Source organism: Lampetra planeri, chromosome 15, assembly GCF_965212315.1.
Source record: "Lampetra planeri chromosome 15, kcLamPlan1.2.h2, whole genome shotgun sequence".
Classification (NCBI taxonomy): Eukaryota; Metazoa; Chordata; class Hyperoartia; order Petromyzontiformes; family Petromyzontidae; genus Lampetra; species Lampetra planeri.
In genome coordinates, this window is record NC_136121.1 from 2,241,561 (window position 1) to 2,260,807 (window position 19,247).

At 41.6% G+C, this 19,247-nt stretch overlaps 1 protein-coding gene across 1 annotated transcript in view; it reads right to left on the reverse strand.

The window, feature by feature from the left end:
* The window catches only part of GLRB (glycine receptor beta), a 197,276-nt gene that overhangs the window by 76,551 nt on the left and 101,478 nt on the right, over nt 1-19,247 (reverse strand). Inside the window, exons 6-8 of the mRNA XM_078600829.1 lie at nt 17,641-17,723; nt 16,723-16,863; nt 8,431-8,583 (exon numbers count right to left, since the gene is read on the reverse strand). Coding sequence (XP_078456955.1) covers nt 8,431-8,583; nt 16,723-16,863; nt 17,641-17,723 — 377 coding nt within the window. The remainder of the gene's footprint in view (nt 1-8,430; nt 8,584-16,722; nt 16,864-17,640; nt 17,724-19,247) is intronic.

Here is a 19,247-nt window from a genome sequence, read left to right on the forward strand (position 1 = left end):
GTGATAGCCAACATGTTCATGGAACAGTTTGAATCAGATGCCATCCAGACATCCACCCTAAGTCCTTCCCTGTGGAAGAGGTATGTGGATGACACTTTCGTCATTTGGCCACATGGCCTCTCAGCATTGAACCACTTCTTGGACCACATCAATTCCAGACACCCATCCATCAGATTCACCATGGAAGTGGAGAAAGATGGTAAACTACCATTCTTAGATATTCTGTTTGAGAGGAGACCTGACGGATCCTTGGGACATTCTGTCTACAGGAAAGCCACCCACACAGATTTCTACTTGAAACCGGATTTCCACCACCACCCATCTCAAAATATTTATCTCATCAAAACGCTATACCACAGAGCTCATGGCATTTCTGACCAACACCACCTGGCCGGTGAATTAAGACATGTACATCGGGCCCTCAGGATGAACGGATACTCTGACCGCACCATCCGCCAAGCTGTTTCTCCCACCATACAGAAACAGCCACATGAAACTCTGACCAAAACTATCACGTTACCATACATTGCAGGCGTGACCAAAAAGATCTCCAAAATTCTAAACAAACATAAGATCCAAGTCCTATTCAGTACAGTGCATAAAATCCGTGATCTGATTCCATCTGTGAAGGATGTCGTTCCTAACTTACAGTATCCTGGAGTCTACAAACTGAGTTGCAGTTGTGGTGATTGCTACATTGGAGAAACGAAACGTCATGTCTCTGATCGTGTCTGCGAGCACAAGTCAGATCTGAAACACGGCAGAACTGATTCTTCGGCCGTTGCCGATCATTGCTACAACTCTGTGGGCTCTCATGAAATTGTCTTTTCCGAGACCAAGGTGCTCTGCAAACCTCCTGGCTACCATCAAAGGTTTGTACACGAAGCCATACAAATAACCAAACACAGACATAATTTCAACCGTGATGATGGTTACAAACTGAGTAATCATTGCAAAGATGTGATTAACCATGCAAAAAAGATTTAACTACACTTATTTGGACCATCTTATTTGACAGACAACTATTCTTGAGTTTCTGTACAGGTTACTGATAGACAGCCAGTTTTGTTTTACCAGGTTTAGCTTCTTTTTTCACACACTGGTTTCCTGCTATAAGTTTTACCCATCAAACAACATAGCAGGAGGCTGTTTCTTCCTGCCCTGCTTTTGTGCTTTTACCATCTACATGGCAGAGGCTCGGTCGCATTTGCAGCATTTTGTTATGTAGGCTAGCCGTAGTCTCAAGCCACACCTCACCATAATAAAGGCTCAGTCATTTGTTATACAGTCTAGCCGTAGTCTCAAACCGCACCTTACCATAATAATAAAAAGTGGGCCGTTCCTGGCCCTCCACCCCTCAACCATTATATATACGGAGTGGTATCTCTTGTAATCTCTCATTTACTTGATACAGCTGTCGTGCTGTGACGGTTCCACCTGAAGACGGAAGCTTGTGTTGCCTCCGAAACGTCGTGATTTTTTTTATTTTACTTTTATTCATTTTAATTTTAATTTTTACCTACGTGACTTTACCGAAAAAACCTAAGATTATTTAACAAGACTCTGGTACAAAGCACAGATCATGACAAGGGGAAGGGGCACAGAAACTCTGCGGACAAAATCCCGAACTCATTGCTCCTGGGTTGCGGGTATATGAGAAAATTGTGCTCACTTGCCCCGCCCAGGAAAGAACCATGAGCTGGAGCGTAGGTTTTTATATGGGGGTGGAGGAGATAAGGGAAGATGAACATAAGTAAAGGGATAGAAGGGGCGTGGGAGGGACCTCATTACTGATTTTAGCAGAGAGGTACTTTGACTTGGCTGTCACCTACCAAACGCACAACAGTAGCTACATTGTATTGAGGTGTATATTGAAAATTTTTGAACGAAAAAAAAGAACAATGTAAAAAATTTCGTGAAAAAATAACCAAAACATCCAAATTGACCTTTTTTTACAATTTTTGGAGGATTTGTTTGGGGGTTGTTGGTTCTTGTTGCTGTTGTTGTTATGGTTAAGGGAATAGTTATCAGCTGGGACAGCTGTGTTTTATAAAGGGGGGGGGGGGTGATGTAGTGACTCATATGGATGCACTATGGTGTTTAGCGCCAGCTACTGTCACAAGAGTGGAAATGTACATCTTGAGTCTCTCTCTGGCACCAGAGTGGATATGGCATGAAAGCGGGCCCTAGGGGGAAGAGTTCTGGTGAGGGTCGGAGAGCAAGCAAGTGAGGACGTGATACTCTGTGTGAACCCGAGAGGGCACATGGCCGGGGCAGAGTAGCCAGGGGGCCCAAAGGGGGCTCGAGGGACACGTGATATGGGCTAGAGCATTCTAGTAGGATCTAGAAGAAAGCATGGCCGAGGGCGGAGCCAGGCCACGTTCAGGAGCAAAAAGAGGCAGTCCCCGCTGCAGGGTTTGGTAGAACATGTTGTTTATGTCGTTTATTGTGAAAATTCGGTCACAGTTCCTATGATTACTGTTTCATTGCTTTTATGGCTTTATTTTGGTGATTTCTAAAAGTTTTTTTGGTTTGTCAATGTTTGTTTGTTGTAGTACGGAGTTAGACTGATGGCCTTATTCTAAGTGGTCCTGTGGTTGTTGTTTGACTTGCATCCCACTGGGATTTTTGCACACAGCGTTGGTGTACGGTGCTTTTTCTGCAATATTTTGCTGCCTTTTCTTAGATTTTCTGTTTTCACATAGTAACATAGTCACTTTAAGATGTTTTCTTGTTCATGTGTTTTGTTTGTTGCGGTTGCACCCGATTCAAGAGCCGAATGGCTCACAGGGCTATACCTAATAAATGAACGTGAACTGTTGGAATGGAACCCGTCGGTGCTACGTCTCTTCGATCCTCGGTCTTCGGTCTTCAATGTTACGCTCGGCATCGTGGGTCAGGCAGTGTGTTACTGACTGACTGGGTTATGTAGTTACCCCGTTGTGGTCTAGTTAACCGTGCAGTTATCAACAAGATGTAGAACCAGTGTACGTTTATGTAGTTAGCCATGTTGGGTCGTTAAATAAACGTGTTGCCTCCAACTCCAGTGTGTGCCTCCGTATAACTCACTATACAATGACAAGACGTGAATACAAAGCTTATTGAGTGGCAGAAATCTGATAATTATATAATATGCATTCATTGAATTGGGGAATGATGAATGCCGGTTGTAAAAAATGAAAGACTATAACAAAAAATGGCATGGAGTTGCTATAAGAACAGCAATTGTTATTTGTGCTCGTGTACTCCTGCCAACGCTATCACAATATTTGTTTCATGAAATCTGAATTAATTATAACAAGCAACCTTGTCATTCATATGTAGAGTGAATTATTCAGAGGGAGATGTTCTACTGAATCAACAGATGTTTTTTTTAGATTGACACATGGATGGGAACATCAACCAAGGATGTAAACCATGTGGATCTGATGGAAGAGATGCAGATATTATGCATTGGTAGTTTATCTCCTCTCTCACCATCTATATGAAATGAAAGCTCTTTCTTTATTACATATTACGTTTATGCAAACAGAGAAATGTGTAAACTCTGAATGTATTTTGCTGGCTTTCAGTATCCAACCTATGTCTGTGTTTGACAGTTTCCACATTTGTCAATGTATCAAATCTCTGTTTTTTTTACCTGTCCTTTTCATTATGTCTGCCTCCATCTAATATTGTATAATCTATCCATCTATCCATAATAGAGGTTTTTTGGGTTAGATCGCGTAAATATATAAATGTTTTGTTAAATACCCACAACCGGGCGAAACAGCCAACTAGTAAGGGTTGTCACGTAAACAGAACATGCCAATTCGTCACTAGTACAGCACACCGGCGTGTTGGAGAGCCAAGCCACAACATTTACAATCTGAGTGCGGCGTTTCACCAATAATTGCAAATAGCTTCATCAGGCGACAGCTAGATTTGTGGTGAAGTCTAACTGTTTCGTTCCTTATATAGAGGCATAGATGTGGTGACCACACGTCTGCACTCTTGTGCAAAGGGGGGGGGGGGGGGCGTTTACTGAGTCAACGTAAATTATGCATGTGAATTATGCGAATCCTTTGATCTTTTACTTCCTCTCTATTTTGTGTCTTAAAATGGCCGTACCAACGGTAATCCCTATTGTAGTATGCTGCCCTTTATAGGCATGCATTTAAATAATGTATTATTTGATTATTCGCTTCCACGCATCAATAAGGCGGTAGCTATCCGAACGGTTAAAATTATTTTTTTATTTATTTCAATTTTGATAGATTATCTAATTAGTCTTTGCCAGTAGTAGCTAGTTTTGCATAGAACTTTAATATTATCAAAATCAATTGAGTGTCCTTGTTGGTGTGCGTGTAATGCTACTGCTGACAGTTGTTTTTAGGAGAATTTAATATTTTTCTGATGTTCTTTTAGTCTCGTGCCGATCATTCGTCCTTTTTGCCCAACGTAACATTTCCCACACATGCAGTTAATCCTGTACATACCTTCTGTTGATAGCTTTGGTAATCCATCTTTTGTACCAGATATGAATTTCCGTATTTTTTCTACCGTGCCAAATCTGACTCAGATGTTTTGTTTTTCCACATATCTGGCGAGTTTATCAGTTACTCCCGCAATGTACGGTATTTTGATAGTTTTAATTACTTGGGGAGTTTCAATTCTCATGTTATTTGATTTGGTTTTGGAATTCAATGCCCTGTTTAACCGTTCATTTGCAGCGCTACTTTAACATGTTGAATTTCACTTCTGAGACTGTCTCCACCTGATACTTTCTTAGCTCGATGAATGAGCGTCTTGATAAGAGCAGATTTATGTGCGGTGTGATGGTGTGACTCTAAATTCAGATAGGTGTCAGTGTGCGTTTTCTTTAGGTAAACACCATGTGTTATTTTATAATTTCTACCCCGTCCGAGCAAAATATCCAGAAATGGTAGAGTTCTGTCAGCTTACACTTCCATGTTGAACTGGATGGATGGGTTTTGCAAGTTGACATGATTTAGAAATGCGTTCAGTGTATCTTTGCCGTGTGGCCAGACCACCAATGTGTCATCCACATATCTAAACCAATCAGATGTTTTTAGTGTGCTTGAAGCTATTGCTTTTATTTGAAAGTCTTCCATGTACAAATTCGCTATCACAGGAGACAAAGGAGAGCCCGTTACTGCTCCTTCCTTTTGTTTATAGAAGTCACCTTGCCACACGAAGTAGGTGTTCTGTAGAAAATGTTCAGATAGTCTTGGGATATCTTTGGTTAAACCTTTGTTTGTTATCAGAGTGTTGAGTAATTTAATTGACTCATTGACTGGAAACCTCGTGAACAGAGAAGTTATAAGACTAATTAGATAATCTATCGAAATTGAAAGAAGTAAAAATACCGCATTTCCCGCATATAGCCCGCATACACATATAACCCGCAGACGCGTATACCACGCAAAACATTGCGTTTTGTGTAAAATAAATTTCAGATAGCCCGCACCTCCATATACCCCGCATGCATTCATATCTTTAATGTCGTTACCGCAGCTTAATTCCCTCATATTAATACGAAGTTTACATTTTTAATACGTTCCACTATCAATTGTTAACATTAAAATCATAACGTGCACAAATAAAACAAACTAAACGGAAACGACTGAACTTAAAACAGTAAATAAGTAATAAAAGTAAATATTCAATAAATAAGTAACACATAACTGGTAGATAAGTAAGTACAGTTTTAGCACTGGTAAATTGCGCACTGTGCAGACAATAGCGGCACTACGGTAACACCATTGCCCCCCCACCTCTCTCTCCCCCCAGCTCTCTTGTCCGCCGGTAAACAAAGTGCGCCCACTTCAAACATTGTCGTTTCATTGTACAAACAATTCGAATAATTTAAAACGTGATAACATGTGCAATTTTAGTGTGAGTGGTTTATTCAGCAGTGCTTTAGTCAAAGGTAAGTGTTGCATAGTGGATAGTCCTACCATGAAAACATTTAACGAGTTATGACATGTCACACATGTAAAATATTTTTGGGATAGCCCGCACCTCCAAATACCCCGCAGGGTCTTTTTTTTAAAGTGGTATACCCTGCGGGTTATATGCGGGAAAATAGGTAATTGTAACCGTTCGGATAGCTACCGCCTTAGTTCAAGTTCAAGTTCATTTATTAGGTATAGCCCTGTGAGCCATTCGGCTCTTGAATCGGGTGCAACTGCAACAAACAAAAAACAAAAACATGAACAAGCGAATATTCAAATAATACATAATTAAAATACATGCCTATTAAGGCCAGCATACTTCAATCGAGATTACCGTTGATATGGCTATTTTAATACACACAATAGACAGGAAGGACAATGTCAAAGGGCTTGCATAATGCACATGCATAATGTACGTTGACTCAGTAATCCTCCTCCCCCACTTTGCGCAGTAGAAGCGTGGTCACCACATCTAGGCCTCTTTCTAAGGAACAAATAGTTAGACTTCTCCACAAATCTGGCTGTTGCCTGATGAAGCTAGTTGTAATTACTGGCGAAACGACGTACTCAGATTGTAAATGTTGTGGCTTGGCTCTCCAACACACCGGTGTGCTGTACTAGTGACTAATTAGCACGTTCTGTTTACGTGACAACCCTTACTAGTTGGCTGTTTCGGGTGTTGGTGGGTTTTAACGACACATTTAAATATGGATGATATTGGTCGTGAAAGCCTATGTGTTAAACTAATATGATCTATGTTACTATTTCTGTCCCGATGTGTTCTTCCCAATCCTAATCTCTCCATTCATAAACACTGATTTCTACATATGTATGTATCGAATGTTCTGTCGAATATGTCACCAATACCACACCAATATGATTGAAAGGGCAATGACATTTTGAAAAATTTGATAATTCCATCTTGATTTGAAGCTTTCTTGACTGCAGGAATACATACTCTTTGGTTCTTTCTGTAAAGTCATGTAGGTAGAAATAATTCCATTTATAGCATAATTTCCAAAACATGTACACACTTTAGATTTGAAGCTTTCGTGACTGCAAGGATTGATACTCTTTGGTTTTTTTCGGCAAAGTCACGTAGGTAAAACAATAAAATAAAATGAATGAAATTTAGTTGTTTTCATTTATTTTATTTTATTGTTTTACCTACGTGACTTTACCGAAAAAACAAAGAGCATGTACACAGTCGTAGGGTTTTACCCTTTTAAACTGGTACAAAACTGACACCTTTATTCAAGGCATCATGTTTGCAATAACCACAACACAAGTAGTCAAAAAAGCAAACGAAAAAAAGCAACTCTGATAATGATAATAATATGCACTGTCCTTGAAGTTGATTGGTCCACACCCGAGATGGCTTTCTTTAGAGCCTAGTCCCCATTGGTGTTGGACCAGATGACACCAGAAGACGTACAACTCAAACACAGTGCAATATCAGAGTATTGAGAGCTCGGGGTAAGCATTTACACTATGAGATCTCTTTTACCAGTGGCAAAATATAGTCGTAGGTTTTTACCCTTTTAAACTGGTACAAAACTGACACCTTTATTCAAGGCATCATGTTGCCATCATAGTGTAAATGCTTACCCCGAGCTCTCAATACTCTGATATTGCACTGTGTTTGAGTTGTACGCCTTCTGGTGTCATCTGGTCCAACACCAATGGGGACTAGGCTCTAAAGAAAGCCGTCTCGGGTGTGGACCAATCAACTTCAAGGACAGTGCATATTATTATCATTATCAGAGTTGCTTCTTTTTGTTTGCTTTTTTGACTACTTGTGTTGTGCTTATTGCAAACATGATGCCTTGAATAAAGGTGTCAGTTTTGTACCAGTTTAAAAGGGTAAAAACCTACGACTATATTTTGCCACTGGTAAAAGAGATCTCATAGTGAGAGCATGTACACACTCTCTGTTCATACTTACTCTCTGCTCGTACTTACAAACATAAGTTTAAAAAGTACTTTATCTCAGGCCAATACGTGCAATTTGAATTCCAAAGGTGCATAAGAAGCAGGCATATGTGTAGGCGAGTAAACAGATTGAGATACCTAAAGAAGAAAACACTCAAACAGATAAGAAAGTAAGATAGTCTGGGCAGGAAACATTGCTAGATGGGATGTCAGACATTTGTCATGAAAAATTACAAAGTGGTAGCCCAGACATGGAAGGCACCCGAGAGGAGATGGATCATTCAAATCAGCTCATGTGCAGGTGGCAAGTGTACTGTTACAACGCAGGATCGTGGGAGGTGATGACGCCATGGGGAGGACTTGACACAACGGTGGACTGATGATACCAGATGATAACGGTGATGATGAAGAAATAGACAACTATAATAGACAACTACAGTATAACCCACGCTCAGAAAAATTAACTGCATCTGCATGTACAGCATCACAGCATTGCAGGCACTATATTCCTGGCTGGCGAAGAGGTGTTTGGAATGCTTACCGAGAGGCACGCGGGCAGCGCTGGCGTCGGGGTTGATCCAAAAGGAGAGCCACGAGAGCACCACAATCAGCAGGGTCGGGGCGTAGACCCCCATCAGGTAGAAGCCGACCTGTCGCCGCAGTGTAAAGATCACTTCCACGCAGGTGTAGTACCCTGCAGCGAGACAACACACATTCCACACCACCGTCGGGCTTGGGGTGAACAACTTTTACAGGATTCCTACGATGATATATTTTTCGGAAATGACTCAAATGGGTGCTGTGATTAACGAGGTTTGCAAACATGTACATCGCATTTCATATTTTCAGCATCGATTATAATAATTTTGAACAGATAGTTTGATAATTGAAATAATAATAATAATATTGTTCTAAAATGAAACTCATTGAACACCATGGCTAGTTCATCGGTAGGTCGCATGTGGTGGGATAAAGCATAGATGGAGGGATACTGGTCTGGAGATTAATTTTGTGATCTGGAAGCAGCATCAAGATATTTATTGTGACGCATTAAACTCGGCAAGGTCCACATTCATCTCTACGGTCATTAAGGACAGCTATAGAAACCCAAGAACACCTTTTTTTCTACAACTGATCAATGTTAAAATCAAATTCTAAACCAATCTTACCCGGTTACATTGTCCATTGCAATACGTTTCTTCCATAATAGAGTTTTTTGGGTTATATCGTGGAAACATATAAATGTGTCGTTAAAACCTGCCACCACCCGACACAGCCAACTAGCAAGGGTTGTCACGTAAACAAAACATGCCAATTTGTCACTAGTACAGCACACTGGTGTGTTGGAGAGCCAAGCCACAACATTTACAATCTGAGTACGACGTATCGCCAGTAATTACATCTAGCTTCGTTCAGCAAAACATGACTTGCCCCTCCACTCCTGAGTCACATTTAAACAACCTTCAGATGTTTTTATTCTTGTATTCCTTTGACTATTCTTGATTGGAAGCTTTCGTGACTGCAGGAATCCATACTCTTTGGTTCTTTCGGTAAAGTCACGTAGGTATAAAATAAAATGAATCACGATGTTTCGGGCGCAACACAAGCGTCCGTCATCAGGTGGGAAAGCATGGTCTACTGCTGAGGCAGACTGTTTTAAAAGGTTTGAAATGTGTGTAGCCCAATCGTCATAAAGAAGTGGCCGGGGCTAGTGATGTTATTTTGAGAAATTAGCATGTAACTGTAATATAGGAGAGCGGCCTCCTCGACGAGGGCATGGAAGTGGCTATATTAATGTGAGAGATTAGCATGATGTTAATGTGAGAAAGTAGCATGTAACTGTAAGATAGGAGAGCGGCCTCCTCAACGAGGGTACGGAAGTAGCTATGTTAATGTGAGAGATTAGCATGATGTTAATGTGATAAATTAGCATGTAACTGTAAGATAGGAGAGCGGCCACCTCGACGAGGGAGTGCAACCCAAGGAGTGCAATCCAAAAGACATGTGAGCATGAGAGTGCAATCCAAAGGCATGATAGTGCAATGCAACGTACATGTGAGAATGAGAGATCTAAGAGAGAGGTATAGAGATAGAGAGACACAGAGAGTCGGAAATAACAGCTGACATAGGCAGGTAGGATGGAAACATCACAGTCAGTTAATACTTTACCTGGGTAATAACGTCCTTCCAAAGATTGCTCAGTTTGTACCCATCCTCTCGGTTGAAGTTGTGTCTGTGTTTATATATTTGGATGGCTTCATGAACAAATCTCTGAAGGTAGCCGGTAGGTTTGCAGAGTACCTCCGTCTTGGAAAAATCAATTTCGTGTGAGCCCACAGCGTTAAAACAATGATCGGCAACAGCAGAGGTATTGGTCCTACCGTGTTTCAGATCTGCCTTGTGTTCACGAACATGGTCCGAGACATGTAGTTTCGTTTCCCCAATGTTACTGCTGCCACAACCACAACTAAATTTGTAGACACCAGGGTATTGCATGTCAGGAATCAGATCCTTTACAGATGTACATTCTACAAACAAAATGAGGGTACCCCTATGGGTTCTCCCTTATCTCGAGTGGTAGCAAATTTTTCACGGAGAAATTTGAGACAGATGCCATCCAGACATCCACCCTACGTCCTTCCCTGTGGAAGAGATACGTGGATGACACATTCGTCATCTGGCCACATGGACTGCCATCACTGAACCAATTTTTCAAGCACATCAATTCCATACACCCATCTATCTAATTCACCATTGAAGTGGAAAAGGATGGAAAGCGAAGAGGCCTGATGGCTCGTTGGGACCTTCGGTCTACAGTAAAGCCATCCACACGGATGCTAATCTAAAGCCTGACTCTCACCACCATCCAGCCCAGAAGAATTCCCTCATCAAAACACTACACCATAGGGCACGTTGCATCTCCGACCAGCACTACCTAACCATTCAGTTGGAGCGCATACACCAAGCCCTTAGGATGAATAGATACTTGGACCGTACAATCCGAAAAGCTGTCTCCCCAGCCATGCGGAGACAACCTTCTGAGGATCAAACCAAAATAATCACTTTACTGTACATAGCAGGGGTTACCAAAGAGAGTTCCAAAATCTTAAACAACACTAGGTTCGTTTTAACACAGTTCACAAAATCCGTGATTTGATCCCATCTGTAAAGGATGTGATTACTGACATGCAATACCCTGGTGTCTACAAACTGAGTTGTGGTTGCGGCGGCAGTTATATTGGGGAAAAGAAACGACATGTCTCGGACCGTGTATTTGAACACAAGGCAGATCTGAAACACGGTAAGATCAATACCTCCGCCATGGCTGATCATTGTTTTAATGCGGTCAGCTCACTCGAAATTGAATTCTCTAAGACACAGATGCATTGCAAGCCCACTGGCTATCAACAAAGATTTGTTCATGAAGCCATCTATATATAGACACAGACACAATTTACACCGAAAAGATGGGTACAAAATGAGCAATTATTGGAAGGACGTTATTAACCAGTTTAAGTCATAATTGGCTGTGATGTTTCCATCCTACCTTCCGATATTAGTAGTTATTTTCGACTCTCTGGTTTTACATTAACAGGTTAAATGTCTTTACATTAACAGGTTAAATGTCTCACTAACACAGCGACCGTTGCTAGTTTTCCTCGATGTGGCAGTCGCTCTGCGATCTTACATTGACATGCTAATCTCTCACAATATAATGGCAACCTCCGCAGCTACGTTGTCGTGGAGGTAGCTCTCCGATCTTAAATTTACTGTACATGCAAATTTCTCACTCTAACATCACTAGCCCTGCCCACTTCGCTTATGACCCTTGGGCTACACCTATTTCAAACATTTAAAACATCCTGCCTCAGCAGCTTTCTCGCTATTTTTCTCCTGATGACGATTGCTTGTGTTGCGATCAAAACGTTGTAGGTTTTTTTGTTATTTTCTTTGAACCTATCTTCGTGACTTTACCAAAAGACCCAAGAATATGAATTCCTGCAGTCATGAAAGCTTTAAGTCAAGATTTAACCGCCTCTATGGGGAGGGTTTCCATACAACTATTATATATTTTTACAAACTTCGATACAAGAAGGCTCATTTGATCGAGTCGCTCATATTTCTGAAGAGATGCCGTGACACTAAGGGATATACTGATCGCCTTTACACTGACATCTGTTGCTGTCACTTCTGCCAATGTGTGCTGCCGTTGCCGATCATTGTTTTAACGCTGTGGGCTAACGCGAAATAGATTTTTCCAAGACGGATGTACTCTGCAAACCTACCGGTTACCTTCAGAGATTTGTTCATGAAGCCATCCAGATATATAAACACTTTAACCGAGAGGATGGGTACAAACTGAGAAATGTTTGGAAGGACGTTATTAACCAGGTAATAGTTTAACTGACTGTGATGTTTCCATCCTACCTGCCTATGTCAGCTATTATTTCCAACTATCTGTGTCTCTCTCTATGCCTCTCTCTTAGATCTCTCATGCTAACATGCTTTTTGCATTGCATTTTCATGCCTTTGGATTGCACTCTCATGCTAACATGTCCTTTGGATTGCACTCTCAGACTCACATGCCCTTTGGATTGCACCCGTTGGGTTGCACTCCCTCGTCGAGGAGGTCGCTCTCCTATATTACAGTTACATGCTAATTTCTCACAATAACATCACTAGCCCCGGCCACTTCTTCATGACCCTTGGGTTACACTCATTTCAAACCTTTTAAAACAGTCTGCCTCAGCAGCCGACCATGCGTTCCCACCTGATGACGGACACTTGTGTTGCACCCGAAACGTCGTGATTAATTTTATTTTATATCTACGTGACTTTACCGAAAGAACCAAAGAGGATGGATTCCTTTGACTATGTTCACCGTGCCGCCCCCATCACGCTTCTCTGACCTGCTTCCAAAGTGAAGCCAACAACTTTTTTCCGAGATCCTGTTCCAACTTCTCTGGTTGTATTACTTGTTCATGTCATTTGTCCCCCTGTCGTATCTATAATGACTGCATTAGCACTGGCGTGGTGCCCAATGCTTTTAAAATTGACCATCGTTATTCCATTACGTCTGAAAACAAAACTGAACCCTGAAAATGGAGCAAATTATAGACTAATGTCGAACATATCATCGTTGCCCAAAAGTTTTGAACATGGTGTTGCTCAGCAGATAAAATAGCATATTTCAGAATTTAAATTGTTTGAGCAATTTCAGTCGAGATTTAGAACAATGCATTGTACAGAAAAGGCACTTGTCAAGTTTGTCAATTATAATGTATCATGATTGCCGAATATGGTGCCCTAGCCATCTTGGATTTTCGTGCTGCTTTCGATACTGTTGATCGTTTTACTTTGCAAAATTGTCTTGAGACTTATGTAGGCATCTCGGGTACTCCTCTCTTTTGGCTTATGTCATACTTGTCCAACAGGGAGTAGTTTGTCATGTCCTCTCGGTGGTTCCTCGGGACTCAATTTGGGGCCTTTGTTGTTCAGGATGTAGATGCTACCGCTTGGCCAAAGTTTTCTTCGACATAGCTTAAATTAAACTTTCATGCTAATGACTCACATATTTATCTTAAGACGATGATGAATACCAAAGTAGAAGCTTCAGTACTATCATGTTGTCTTGCTGAAGTCAAATCGTGGGTGCACCTAAACTTGTGATGTGGCAGATTATGTTGTTGGGTTCTCCAGATCAAGTGTGTACATTTGATGGCTTTAGTGTGGCCATAGACGGGACTGTAATTCGGTCTTCCTCTGAGGTCAGAAACCTGGGTGTTATCTTAGACCCCAGTTTGACATTTGAGGCCCATGTACGCAATATAACCAAAATCTGTTTTTTTATGTAACATAGCTCGACTGAGACCTCATGCTGTCCCTTCCTGATGCTGGAAGGTTGGTGCCTTGCCTTTATTTCATCAGGATTGATATATTAAAATGCTTTCCTTGCTGGCATTTCTAAAAGTTTGTATGATAGATTACAATATATTCAAAACTCAGCTGCCCGGGTTTTCACCAGCTCTAAATCAGGTGACCATATGACTCCCTGCGCTGGCTCACTGTCAAGTACAAGGACTTTAAGATCCTTATTCTCACGTTAAAGGTCTCGAATGAGTTGGCTCCTAAATTCTTATCGATCTGCTCTCGTTTTATATTCCACTACTCAAAACCTAGAGCTCTTCATTCTGGTCTTCTCATTATTCCAAAGACCAGAGTGTTCGATGAGAGAAAGAGCTTTGTGCAGTCAGACTCTGCCAATGTGGAATTCCCTTCCTCGGTCCATTAGGGAATCTGAGTCTGTTACACCTTTTTAATTGTGTATTACAATTAACCTATTTTTACAACAGGCTTTCTCCGTAACTTATGCTTCATGCAAAGTGCTTCGAGGCCTTGTGAGAACTTTAACTTTAGAAAAACGAGTTTATTATATATTATCAAAGTGTGGATACTCCCACCGCTTCCAAGACGTCTGGCCAATGTGGACGAGTAGGCCAAATACCCTCAATAGCTCCCTTTAGTGAAGGCTCTTCCGCCAGCAGTGGTTTGAGCAGGAAATTGAAGGACTACGCCTTTACCTTTAAATGTTGGTGTGCCTTTCACAAGTAATGTAAAACAAATGTTTATATGCAGTTGATAACAAATAAACATAACGAAGTGGAAAATGTCGTTAAAACTACAAGCTGAAATAGGCCACCACCTATTCCAATTCCCGTGGAAATGTAAGATAAAAAATGGTAAAAAAATGCATTGCCTCACATTCTCTGATTGGTATGGGAATGAGTGAGTCATTGCAAGAGCTCAGCGAGTGGTCGTAGTGAGTTATCTTGAGGTTTAGTCGCAGATTTAAGGTCAACACCTCAGTCTGAGCAAAGCGACAGTCACTTTTTACGCAGCAATGTCAATCTTTACTTTTTAAAATGTTATTCACCAATTGATTTTCACAAAAGTAATACTAAAGTATCTTAAGTCTTGTTTTTGAAATATCTCTTTCTGCAATGCAGTCATCTGCTTACATCTCGTGCATGATTTAATGAGGTATTTGGCCTCGAGTTATGAAGGCAGAAGTTATGTAAATCTCAGTAACATCAGAACAAAAACTTTTGAGCTCCTTGGCTCATGTAATAGCAATGTACGGGTATGAAACTTGGACTCTTAATAGAGAAAAATAAAGGCAAATCACCGCCTTTGAAGTGAAACTCATCCAGATAATCTTTAACCTTTCCTCATAAAAAGAGCATGTGACACACATGGGAGCCCTGGAAAGAAGGACAGAGACAACGAATCAAGGCTACCAAGCCATGTTAAAGACACGAAGCTGCAATGTTTCCAACAAGTGACAAGCAATGATTGAGGCCTGCTGCAAAGCATGGTTGAGGGTTTCGGTGATTGGTCAGAAAATATGGTCATATAATATAAATGTGTTATGTAATACTGGTACAGGTGTTTGCGAGAACAATGCTTATTTACTGATAGAATAACAATTATTTTCAGTTTGGCCTGGTGTCACGTGAGTAGGGCATGATGTTCCGTCGTCACAGTGAGTGCTATGCTATGATGTCACTGTGGCACTTTTGCGGGTGAAAACGAGATTATGGAAAGGGGCAATGCCAACTGAAATGTTTTTACAAACAGCTTGAGGTGCAAGACATTCGATCTGGCCACTACGTCTTCGTCCATTTGTATTCTCAATTATTTGGGCACCCTATTATAGCCCTGAATGTAGATCAGCTGTTCCATAATATGAGTGTGAACCAACAAACCATTGTAATGCCAGCTGTCTCAGCACTTAACAAGCTTTGCATAAAATATAGTACCGTATTACATGTCGTAAATAATACCACCTCTAACGACGCTATTGATAGTGTCTCTTTATCGGTTGTAAATAAACGAGGATACAGCTTCTCAAGTTCTATTATTCAGTTTTAACAAAAATAAATGAACACAAGGCTCTGATAATGTTTTTATTATTATTGGAAAATCAATCAGGCATCTGCATTAGCTTCCGCAATGCGCCCTCGAGATGCTTGCCAGCTTACGCACGGCCACAGGTAGAGGTGTGAAGATGCATAGATTAGTTCCAATGCTCATGACATGCGCCTCGAATCACGCATGCAACAATCAATTATGTTTTAATTGTAAACCTTGTACATAATGAGTTCACGTAACCCCTGCTGCCACGAAAAAAAAATCAATCCTTGATTCGAATCACGACCCCCAAACCGTGACAATTCATCAAAGTGCGAAAGGGGGAAGGATCACTACGTGCGTCCTGTCTCGTGCTTTGCAGCATGTTCAAGTCAAGGGGAAATTATTTACTCTTTACATATCTGGCTGTTGTTCACTTTAACATGCTTGCGCATTTCTGTGAAAATACAACATTCGCTCTGAATCTCTAGCAACTTCATTCACCGATCAATAATAAGCTTTACCTCTAGGTGAGCAATTGACTCATGATTGACTGATGGGGACGACAGCTCAGATGTTTCTTAATCTCCAATAAAAAAAAATATCCTGTTGCATTCACTGGACTTTCTTTCCATTGTGAGATACGGTCTGCACACATTTGTGAATAGCTTTTCAATTATTGCCTTATTTGTGGAAACGAATTGACGACGATGCCTCACTTTCCTTCCACCGCACCTCCGATTAGCAAGGTTGGCTAAGAAGTTCAGCATACATACGCAAGCACACGTATGGTAGGCTGCTTAGCGTGATGTCCAGCAGTCACAACAACTATCACCTTGGTTTTGTATTAATTTGACAATCAAGAGGCAATGCGTTGCCACTCGATGCCCTTGGCACTGTATTCTTCCCACGGTGCTCCCACCTGTTCCCTGGTAGAACTTGGTGCAGTTCCCGTACTCGATGTTGTCAGTGCCGACATCGAACTGAGGGAGGGCGACCTCGTCCATCTGCACGGGGTCTCCTGGCTCCCAGATGAACCGCAGGTCGTCCGTGGTGTAGCCAACTGCAACGGGAGATCGCGTTGTTCACTCAGAAGTGTCTTTAATGCTCTCATTAATCAATCTACCTATGAGTTCAGTGACCTGTTTAATTGGTGTGTACTACTCTGCTATGATGTACGGTTCAGAAATATGGGCAATTTACGAAGAAAATGGAATAGCACTTAAAACAGTGCGCTGAACAGCACGGTGAGACGCACGCATGGAGTCACACCGAGAGATGTAGTGAGTAACACATGGATTGGAGAAAGAGGCGCAGGTTAACGACCTTCTTCAAACCGTTAACACAGTAAGTGGGCTTGCACAGGGCACCTCGCTGGAACGAGATGATGGACGATGGTTAATAATAACAATAGAGCCAGGGAATGCAACGCATCGGTGAGGACACGAAGCCAACTCCTTGCTCCTGTTAACATCCAGGCTCAAGGCCTTCCTCACCTCCTCCGCCTACTGACTGACCGCCTCTGTTGGCTTATAAAATAATAAATGATGCATTCCTCATTTCCCCAGGGTTGTCCAATTGCTCGCGTCCCACTGCTTTGTACAGCATTTTCAGATGCGGATGCATGTATACGCTATATAAATGCAAATTGCATTGTGTGCGCTCGCAAAATGGCGATGTTGAGATAGTGTCCTGGTGGAGTGTGGTTAAATTGAAAGGAGGGAATGGGGGAAGAGCTGGCCGAAATTTCCAACACAACGTGTCGAACAATAACAATAATGATAATAACAACAACAACACAGGACATGATTGTGATGGATAAAGAGGGCAGGAAACTTACAGCTCTCAAGCTGCATCTTGCAGCGCTGCGTGTCCATTGGAAAGAGGGTGAGGTCCAGAGGACAGGACAGGGTCAGAGACAATCTGTTATAAGAGAATAGGCAAAGCATAATGGCTTTTGATTAGAATCATATTCACCCACAGCCTTGAAAGATTTGTAGGCATCATGAGAAGGTATTCTTAATAATAAGCAGCTTATTAAAGTACTGAAGGGTGATAAAGTAGGAGGTCCATGCCTGATCTGCTCAGCTGTACCCCTGTCTCTTCAACTGCTTGCTCAGGTTCAATTGTGTGCTATTACCTCCAGATTTGCTATGAGTCACGTCATTTTACAATTATGACTGGCATGGTAAAGTACGCTCAGACAGTTCCCCGTGACTAACATGGCATGGAGAGACTTTCATTCAGTGGTGGATTGATAAAGGGCTGCAAAGTATGATTCACATCTATACTTTTCAACTGCAAATACTCACATCAAATACTCTCAACGTTTTTTTTCATCATCGCAGCAGCGGCTTTTGGCTGGCCATCGTACAAGGACGGTCACCGCTTCACGCTTCTGCAGCCGACTGGAATGCTCTTCCTTCCGATATCAGAAAAACACTGGAGCTATGCACTTTTAAGTCTGAATTTAAAACTCATTTCTTTAGACCTGCTTTTTGTGTTAAGTTTGTTGTCCTTCCTCCGCACCTCCGATTAGCATAACTGGCTACGTATGGTGCGAAAAAAGTTCAACATACATACATACTTGTGCGTCTCATATCCTCTTCTGAAACAAGCCTTACATGTTAAAAAAAACAGCGCTTCAGACAATCTTCACATCCCAAAATTAAGCTCATGGGTATAGATTCCACATTGTGATATCGCTTGAGTGACACCCTAATTCGGAACGTGCATAGCGACGCAGGTTGACAATTTATCTTTCAAAAAGACACACTGAGGGCATCTATTTTCCCAGCAGGGCTTACTCTGACGATATGTGAGTAATATCCGCAATCTCTAGACTGCTCGCTTCGAAGATTTCTCCTTGGAACTCTTGCACCACAGGAAAAAAAGTCTGATGGAATCAAGTATTTAATTGCACCATTTAAAATAACTATGCCACATCTTTTGGGGATTTTAGTAAAATCAAGCATTATGCTGGTTTTGACGTCTAGATACATTCCAATGAATTTAATGTAAAGGAAGAGAAAAATAGGGAATAATTTTGGTTATGTCAAAGTCACAGTAGCACCCGGCTAAAATGGGCACTTGAACAGCACGCACTTGTGGTTATTGCACACTCACGATCCTATGACACCGATGAGAGCTGGCGTGGGATAACAACAGTTGACTTCTGACCAAGCACTGAGAGACCGAGTTGGTCGCTGGCTGAGAGTTTAACTTGAAACTCTCAACTGTGAGTCGAATGTTGTAACCAGACAGCCCGTTACTTTTAAATGAGAGCATGTGGTGTGGGTACTTCCACTTCTTCCAAGACATCTGGCCAGGGAGGAAGAATAGCCCAGAATTGCCCCTAAAGGGGTGCTCTAGAGTATCCTTCAGCCAGTTGTGGCATGAGCAAACAATTAAGGTTGTGTGAAACAAATCGAGGCCCAGGACTGGTTC